General features: G+C 34.1%; 1 protein-coding gene across 3 annotated transcripts; it reads right to left on the reverse strand.

The window, feature by feature from the left end:
* Positions 1-1,689: 1,689 nt before the first annotated feature.
* Positions 1,690-7,729, reverse strand: LOC140752138 (uncharacterized). Of its 3 annotated transcripts, none has more exons than XM_073086319.1 (7): positions 7,582-7,729; positions 6,590-6,650; positions 5,152-5,470; positions 4,510-4,645; positions 4,279-4,349; positions 3,600-3,685; positions 1,690-3,375 (listed from the first exon to the last, which is right to left on the reverse strand). In XM_073086319.1, exons 2-7 carry the CDS (start codon positions 6,644-6,646, stop codon positions 2,455-2,457), a joined length of 1,590 nt encoding a protein of 529 aa, XP_072942420.1. In that variant the 5' UTR covers positions 6,647-6,650; positions 7,582-7,729; the 3' UTR covers positions 1,690-2,454. The 3 variants fall into 3 exon arrangements, with proteins under 3 accessions (XP_072942420.1, XP_072942421.1, XP_072942422.1); XM_073086320.1 differs by lacking the exon at positions 7,582-7,729 and adding an exon at positions 7,037-7,327; XM_073086321.1 differs by lacking the exon at positions 6,590-6,650.
* Positions 7,730-9,911: the final 2,182 nt, after the last annotated feature.

Below are 9,911 nucleotides of genomic sequence, written 5' to 3' on the forward strand. Positions count from 1 at the left end.
TTTGAAATCGATTTCAAATTGTGTCTACAATGTCTGTAAAATACTGCCATTAATTTTCACGAAAACAATATTTTTTATATTTTCAGAGCATAATTCGTTTTTTTTTTCTTAATGTAGGCATGGCAGGCAGTGGTACTTTGTAATTGTCAACAGGTGCTTCTAACCAGGGTAAAACTCTTACCTCACTTACCTCTTAACTCAATTTAAATCTTATTATTTGTATACCTCGGATACAACACGCGTTACATGGGCGCCGGCATGGGGGTGCAAAGGGGTGCACTTGCAGTCTCTGGCCAGAAAAGTACATAGACGAAGAAATCGCTGAGATGTGTACTCATATTATATAGATATGATATACATATATCATATCTTTTTTTTTTTTTTTTTTTTTTTATCATATCTATACAATATATATACAGGGTGAATTTTTAAAACGGGCCTTCAGGGCCAAATCCGAAACTATAAGGATTAGCGAAAAATGCTGAAAGGAGTTACGAGGCCGATTTTGTAAAAAACTAAAACTGCATCATTAGTTTTTTAAAATATTTTTTTCTTTAGCCGGGAATCGAACGAGTTCATTTTGAAAAAAATGACACCTCTATATTATTCCACTATCTGATAGTGTCGCTTATAAGGATCAAATTCTGGGAAGTAATGTTATGTGACAAATTAAAGGAAAAGGAAAATTTTGAAGAAAATACGTATTTTTTCCATACATTGGCACACTAATCCTTAAGGATTATACATAACAAATGATTTATGTATAATTCTTTTGAAACATACATAAGTCATACCATTGAAGAATTTGTTGGTTAATCAACTAATTATTCGATGTTATGACTATGACATACGGCTTAGTATGAGAAAGTAATAGTTTGGCAAATAAGTTACCGCCGTTTTTTGAATTTATTTTTTAATGAAATAGATAACTGATTAAATAGTAAATTCTTATTGTTTGTTGTTTACAACTTCGTTTCAACGTTAAATATGATTTCCTATATCTCTTTTTTTTTGTAATCACTCGGATTTGACTCTAAAAAGTAATTCTCGCAAATTGTCAACTTTACATCTGTATTAAACGAAACTCCGCCCATAGCTAAGTCGGACATAAAAATATAAATTATTGGGAAACAAAACGTCCATTTCGAATGATAAGAAACATTGAGCCAAAAAAAATGTTAATACACGAAATATTTAAATTGATAAATGGCGGGAACTTAACTGCCAAAATAATATGAAAAAATATGTATTTTCTTAAAATTGAGGCTTTTTCTTTAGTTTTTCATTTATCATTACTTTCCAGATTTTGATCCTTATAAGCAACACTATCAGATAGTGGAATAATATAGAGGGTGCATTTTTTTCAAAATGAACTCGTTCGATTCCCGGCTAAGGAAAAAGATATTTAAAAAAACTAATAATGCAGTTTTAGTTTTTATCAAAATCGGCCTCGTAACTCCTTTCAGCATTTTTCGCTAATCCTTATAGTTTCGGATTTGGCCCTGAAGGCCCGTTTTAAAAATTCACCCTGTATATATCAGCGCAAAAATGTTTATAATATGTCAAAGAAAACCAAAGGCTATGTACCCCCCTGCAAGTAGTCCTGGCGGCACCCATGACGCAACAACAAATGTCCAACTAACACTACGATCATGGTGTGTCCTCCTTAGAAATTATAAAGAAACAGGATTGTGTTTGTCACTACTTTATTCATAAAATATATTAGTAAATAGTGTAAATACATGAATACACTGTGTGTACAATAATACACTGTGTACAATTATAGCAATGTTACATAAAATTAAGTAGTATTTTCTATTCGTGTCTTATAACATTTTATACTTAATTATTAACAAAATTATGCATTGCAAAAATATGTATTATAAAAGTACGAGTTAGAATTCCAAGCACGGCCTTATGTATCAGTAATTTTAAAAGTTAAACATTTGTAACGCTAAAAGATAATATTCTGAATTCATGAGTAAGCCTAATAGTGGTGGTATCAGTATAAATTGGTCTTGCTGTATATCCGCCAATACCCATCTTTGGTCATTGTGGTGGTACGAGTGCCCACGACAAAAATTTTGTCACATAGCAATACAGCCACAGCCGCATCAAATTGATAGATTTGATTATTTCGAACTCGAAAATACCAATTTCAGACTTATTTATATCGGATGCCATTTTAATAATAAATCGAACACAAATGCAAAATATTAAAAATTCAATAATTCTGCTACCACAAGTGTACAAGAAGTGAAGAAGGTGTACGATTGCCAAAAAGCAGTATAAATCGGTTTAAACTTTAATATGACTTCACATCTGCACTATCCATGTGCACTCACACAAATGCAAAGCTCAGCTTAGGCCTCGCGAACTATACCCTTTGAAGGTTTCCCCATTGTAAACAAAAAAAAAGGTATGTCACACGTTAAACGCATTCTCTGTGAAACGTTAATTAGCAAATACGGTGCCAAAAGTGGTATATACCAACTTTGTTTTTTGCGCTAAGGGATACGTATCCAATTCTCCTGTTGTTTCGAAATCTTTTACTCGAATCGGCAAATCTGAATTAGATAGAATTGTGATAATCGACATGAAATCTTTGTGTTCATCTGATGCTGGTGCGGACTGAGGGTTGGGTCTTATTAAAAATCCACTGCCAGCAATGAGCCGCTCTACTAAATCTGACACGATGTCAAGATTTAGGTGCCATCTCACCGTATAAACATTGTGTAGTTTATTGATTCCTATGACTAAGCCATTTTTGGCAACGTATGCGAAGTAGTTACTTTTAGGCCCGGCCTCGACACGTGAAATAAGTAATTTTTTTTGGTAATTTAAAGTAGACGTTTCTAATAGACGTAGTGTTTTATTCTTGCGCTCAAGTATCGTTAGCTTCTCCCAAGCCTTCTGTAATTCGCAAACCTCAAGATAAGCCAACTCTAGTTCTGCATTCTGAGCGGCGCTAGAGATAGAAATTTGCGAGTAGTAAACTTGATAAAATTCTGCTGGCCCGCCGAGAAGGCCGTAGTCGTTCACCCACACGAGAGGAGCGGAGACACCTAGAGCGATCTCGTTGCACTCCGCGACACCGCTAGACCAGAGGGACACGCAAAACGGCGAATAAAACTCTATGAAGGATATTAACTCCTTCACCGTTCTGAAAGCTTCAATGATGACAACATTTATATCACTTTGGGTACCGACATATTCGTACAAATATATTTTGCCGTCGTAGTGGTACAAATCTGAACATTGAGATTTTAGTTCTGTGTCGATATCTAAGCGACTTTTCGATTTCCATGCCATTGCTTTCTTGAATCGGTCGATCGCGCTCTCCTGCACCAAAATACGCCGAATTCCCCAAATATCCTGAAAACAAAATGAACACATTAATTAAGCAATACATTTCTAATTATTATAGAATTATTACATCGAAGTAGCCGGCTTCCCATTACCTTCCACCGAAACGCAGACTTACTTCATGCTATATTCTAGGGCTTAGGGAATAAAAACTTCCTTTAAATTATCTCCAAAATTAATTCCTGTTAATTACAATTGACAAGTTAGATATCGTTAGTAGTCTTGTAACTCACCCCTTGTGGTGCAGAGAGGAAATTGGCGACAGCAGAGTCTACATCCGACTGCGCGGTCACAACTCCTATGCAACCACCTGTTAACACTGAAAATACCAAGTGTTTTTCTTTATTGACTACTTATAATAAATTTCCAATGAGTCTTAACGTTACGTTTAAAAACTTTTTTGCATTACATATTAACATGGTAAACTTTAATTAATTTATTAATAATCTGGAGGCACGGCAGTGCCTCCGCCAAGTCGAGCCAAAAAAGCGGCACGTAAATAAATAACAATAAATTATTTCGGACGTAAATCCATATTTTGGTTAGTAACTATTGGAAATTATTTATTTTGTCTGTCTGTTTGTTGTGGATAATCTCTGAAATGGCTGGACCAATTTTGACGGGACTTTTATTGGCAGGTAGCTGATGTAATAAAGAGTAACTTAGGTTACTTATATTTTAGAACTAACTGTGCCCCACCATTACAGTTTGCATTAAAACGAAATCTAACAAGATAACTTAGATTTCTTTTTAACGAGGGTGAAACCGCGGGGCACAGCTAGTTTAAAATATATGTCGGCCAGGTCTAAATGTTGACAACTAAACAATCTAACTGAATGTAATATGTAGTACTTCTGAGATACATTGTGTTTTCTTCGCATCAGTAACATATTTACGATATAACATATTCACCTTTGCTTTTTATGAAGCTGCATGTTAGGCCGCTGTAGTCTTTCACAAAATATATTTTCGCCGAAAAAACGCTAAAAGAAAAGTTCACAATTATTCATTAAATTAATTTTACAACGCTGTAACCTAAAGACTTGAAACTTTAGGACCGTGCTGCTCAAACTGGAAATAACTCCCGTTTATGCTAGAAGCTTACAAAGCTATCGTTAGATTACATTACGTTATTAGACCTACCAACATTCGCGCAACAGCTTCTGAAGTAGGTGACAAAGTATAGCTGTCTTCCCGGTGGCCACTATGTGCAGTGATTGAGCCATAGCTATGCAACCGAGGTCAATCAGTGGACTGTCATCTTTCAACAAAAGTCTTTCTGAAAATAGCATTTCTTTTAAATTAGGTTAGAAAATGATTAAAGTATTTTGTAAAAGCTCTGTGGTGTATCCAAGATACAAGGTGTGTTGGGGATGTTTTATATAAAATAAAATTGTGCTCTAATTTTAACTTTCAGTACTTTAAGAGGCAGACATTTTTTACAGTAGCTTGGCTCACATTTTACGTGTAGGTGGTAGAACCCTCTGTGCTTTGACTCCGGTGGCACCACCACCACACCTATTTCTGCCTAACAACAGCAGAGTAAAGCGCTGCTGTATGGTAGCGTGTGGTAAGGAAGACATATGTTTCCGAGGCATTTCAGTTTAGTCCTCAGGAGTAGCGGCGCATCTGTGGACGACCTCAGGCAGAAAAATAATCTTATCTAGGGTTGATTACAGATGTCCATGGGCAGCAGTAGCCACCTACCATTAGGTGGACTGCTACTCCTATATTATAAAAAAAACGTGTTTTGATTGGATCTTACATGAGGAAAATTTTACTTACTAGTATAATATAAAGTACCCTCCTGTAACTTGTGATGGTTTAGTATCTTTATAACCATGGCCAATTCCATTTTTGTCGTCTGAATTGGTTTTTGTCTGATTAGAAATTCTAATTGACATATTAGATCTTTGTGTTCAGAAAGTTTTTGAGAGAGCTGACTAAAAGTATGTTTTCGTAAAGGGAAATTTGTTTCTTGACAATATCTTATTGGATTATATTCTAATCCAAATATTTCACAGTCTGCAACCTTAAAATTGATATTCCATATTTTGGATGGGTCATGACAATGGAATGTGTAATTATTGTTCTCCAGGTATTTCTGAAACAAATCAATTTTTACAGAGTTTATGAGTACACATTAGGTTCATTATAATACAAAAGCTTTGATATTACTCATCATTAACATCGCCTAGGATTCTAATGTATTTAATGATTTTAATATATTTAAAACCTGGTAGAAGTCTAATCTGATGATAGAGAGTTAATTATAGATATCCTTGAGCAACTATGGCCATTTAACATCTGGTGGACTGCACATTTATTTACCACATCATATGCTTGTCATATGCCATTACATTCTTGATGTTTTTACTTGCTTGTTTTTTGTTTTTTAAGTAAACTATTGATTTTTGTATAGTTGATAGCAAAACCTCAACTAAAATTAAAAATAAATTATTCAAAGTAGAATGTGTTGTGTTATGGACAAGAAGTAGCAAAAGAAACTCCATAAAACCAACAATTCTCTAACTAATAATAATTTAATAACTACTAATTTTCATAATGATAAATTAATTCCTATATCCTAATAGTGTTAAATGACTTCAACAAGATGTATCTTGTAGACTTGAGTAGCTCGCGAGTGAGTGATATAAAAGATATATATCTTCACCAAAGAGCTAATCACTCATCAACTCCGAAGAATTTGAATTATATCTTTATATCCGCGTCACATGGTTGAGTTCATAGGTCCATACGATTCCGGATATAAGATCTTCTTCAACTCAACAGTTTTATTACATTACATTACGTCTTAAACACTAATTAAAATCTTTTTTCTTTGCTAAGAATATGAAAATAGGGATATACAAATAGTGTTGGCTGTGAAATTTATATATAATTTCTTGCCATTTTTTTATTAATTATAGGAATCAAAACTGTTGTCAAAACATTTTGACCTGTTATTCTGATATACTGATATAAAATGTTGCTTATATCTTTACAGAGCTACTGAGCTAAAGTGAGTTACTGAGCTAAAAGAGTGATATATATCACTGAGTTGAAAAGATATATCTCTCTCTTTTCACTTCAGTGATATATAATGCGCACCTCTAGTATCTTGACAAGTACCAACTGATGTACCTATGCGATAAATGCTTATTCATAAAATTGTATTAATTGTACAAATCTTATTATATTATGGAAGGAAAGGAAGATGTACCTTTGCAAGTTCAGTATTTACATCCATTTTATCAAACTGCAAATCTATTGACGTCATAATTCTGGAAAAAGTAAAACATTACTTTATTATGATTTATAATAAATATCATATTTTTCTATAAGTAGTATTTCTTTGGTGTTATTGACTTCTGTGAAGAAGTTATAGAATTAATTGTGCAATAATTAGTAATGTGAGGCAACATCAGACCTGAGGTAAGGCTATATGATTGAAACAGTAGGCTAATTTCACTATATTCATAAAAAATGGCAACATGGTGTAGACTGTGTATAATGCCGACAATTATAACCACCATTGGTAAAACTGTACATTATGAGTTTATGACCCGTCAAGTATGATATTGCGGGGGTGAGGGGGAAAGAGGGGGTCATAGGAACATCCCCTGTGAAAGGGGGTGTTATTACAATTTTTATTAAATTGTGTGGTTACCTTATTTTCTGTAGGTACTACAAATTTATAGAAATCCACAAGATTTCAATGTTCAATGTTCATGTATGGACAGACTGTTCTGAGTAAGGTCTCAACCATACTTGTGATAATATTGGACATAAAATTATCTAAGTTCAACATACTGATAACCTGGGGAGATTATGGTTCTTACAACACTAGGATTTGAATTATAAATATGTGTGCGTCGGCACTTATTCGGGGTCAAACGTCAAATTTTTTTCGAAAACCGTAAGTTTTATCAAAAAGTAATTAAGACCAAAGTTATAGCTCAAAGTCGTGCCGAGGCACACATCGGATCGATGGGGACTTTTGTCACTTTACTTGTAATGGTAAACCAAAGAGTAAAATAATATATGGGAATTTTACTATACGGAAATTTAGCTTTCCCGGAATTTTTGCTACTTCAATTGTCTAAATTGACCGGACTTTAATCTATGTTTCAGACTAGCTGTTTTTCTAAGTTTTGTGGAAATAAACATACGTAGCCATTTTATAAATAAAGATAAAATAATAGTAATATTTACTTGTTACAATAATGCGTAGTCCTTGTTAAGTTACACTGTGTTTTTTCTTGATTTTATCACAACAACAAGCAACAGTGATGAAAATATAAGATTTTTAAGATACTCTTTAACTAAATAAAAGTGACTATCTATATGTCATCAACTCATCACTAAACCATATTAAGTGTATCATCTATGACTAAACCACAGAACACCTATACTCATAGAGTATTATTATATACATGTTACCCATGCCTATACTCCTAAAACGCTTATTACACAACCCGATATGAAGGGCCCTGCATCCAGGGTGGGCGTGTACCCTAGTTAGTGCGGCGCTTATTACACTTCTCTGCAAATTGGGCCCTAACTCAGTTTATACGCGAATCTCTAGACATTCGCATAAACGTAGATAAACGTATTGTCGCATTTTACATTATGCCGTCGTCAGTATCGAAACTTCAAAAAGTTGCTGTAGCAGTGACAACCGTGCTCGCAATAACAAATATTAAAAAAAGAAAGAAGAGAAAGATCTGGGTGAGAGTATTTGCGGTTAAAGCTTTCAAATATGCAAATACTTAGCGTGCTTGAACCGGGAGATTTAAGGAATTATCTCAGAGTAGGTGCAGAACAATTTGAGCACTTGTTGAGTTTGGTGACACCTTACATACAAAAGCAAAAGCAACTGAGCTCCCTAACCGCCCTAAACGTTATTACACTACCCAATCTGCAGGGCGCTTAGGGAGCTAGGCAGATCGGGATGATCCGATCGCCCTAAATAGGGACACTAACTCCCTAAGTCTTATTACACCACTCTTAGTTAGGGTTAGGGTCCCTCAAAATTGGGTGGTCTAATAAGGCCTTAACGGAGGGACATAAGACGCCATATTGTTTATTTTTTTAAATCTCCTGAGATGTTACTATACACAAAAATACTATACCTAAATTCTTTATATGTATGTACCGTACGTATTTATATATTTATCCGTATTTATAACCATAATAGTTTATTGTTTTGTTTTTGCGCGCTGAATTTGTTTTCGTATGAGATTTCCAGTCTCAGGGCTGCTGGAAGAAATTTCTTTGTGAAATAAGCAGTCCTTTGAACTTTGTTTCTATTATGTTCATTATTTATTACTTTCTCTGTGTACAAAAACTTATAAATAAAATAAAAAAAATAAATAATTCGCCAAGTACGAGTCGAACTCGTACATGGAGGCTTACCCTATAATATATAATAATACTCTATGCTTCCGTACCACCAAATTATTCAGTTACAATAATATTATCTGGAATTTAGTACCTGTCCTATGGCTTCCGTACTACCAAATGTTCATTGTTTTTAACTTATTTTTTATTATTTTTTAAAATACTTAGCCGTATTAAACAACGCCATCTAGTTGATCTTGTAGAACTACCGATACATACTCATACATGAGTAATTGTTTCATTCACTCATAGATGGCGTTAGATTGATGAAAGTGATTCGTAAATAACGTATAATAAAATTATAATATTAAAATATGTTTTATTGTTCTTATTTGTATGTATTGTATTATAATAGCAGTTAGTAGTAAACGGATTGTAAAAAATTTAACTGTCTTCCTAGTAAGACGTAACAGTTTGATCGAAAAATACCGGTTTGTTGTACGGAGACCCCCTTTAATATTCAACTTTATTTTATTTTTAGTATTTTTTGTTATATTGGCCACCGTAACGCATCCGCTGTGTTCTATTACAGTTCCGCAGATAGAGCCCTGTGACAGACGGACAGACAGCGGAGTCTTAGTAGGTAATAGGGTTCGGTTTTTACCCTTTGGGTACGGAACCCTAAAAAAGAAAAAGAAAACTTATAACTTATGCAGAGTATAGTAACCCATATAGGAAGTAGGTATTAAACACAATATTACCATAAAAATTAATGCGCCGTTTACTCATTGATTATATTTCTTTTTCCTTCCCCTGATTAATCTAGGGATCCTAAAGGCCACTAGGTGGGAATTATTGCTCATTGTCTAATCTCTCTGCGTGATAAATTAATTATCATCATCACTATTTCTTTCTCTGAACTGTTGCTGTAAAAACTCATTTAAATTTCCCACACACATTGTTTAGTCACCTGATCTTGCCTTTTGACCACAAAGGTAACTAAATTTAAATTCTAGGCACTTATTCTAAAAGAGATCAATTGATGAAAGCTTTTGTAAAATTTTGTAATTATTTTTTATAATACAGGAATATAAGACGAGCATGCAGTCCACCTGATGGTAAGTGGCTACTGCCGCCCATGGCCATCTGTAATCAGCCCCAGAACGAATTAGAAATTCCTACCTGAGGTCGACCATACATGC

Source organism: Epargyreus clarus, unplaced genomic scaffold (genome assembly GCF_041222505.1).
Source record: "Epargyreus clarus isolate Ecla_fem2 unplaced genomic scaffold, WU_Ecla_fem_2.2 ptg000024l, whole genome shotgun sequence".
NCBI classification, from domain to species: Eukaryota; Metazoa; Arthropoda; class Insecta; order Lepidoptera; family Hesperiidae; genus Epargyreus; species Epargyreus clarus.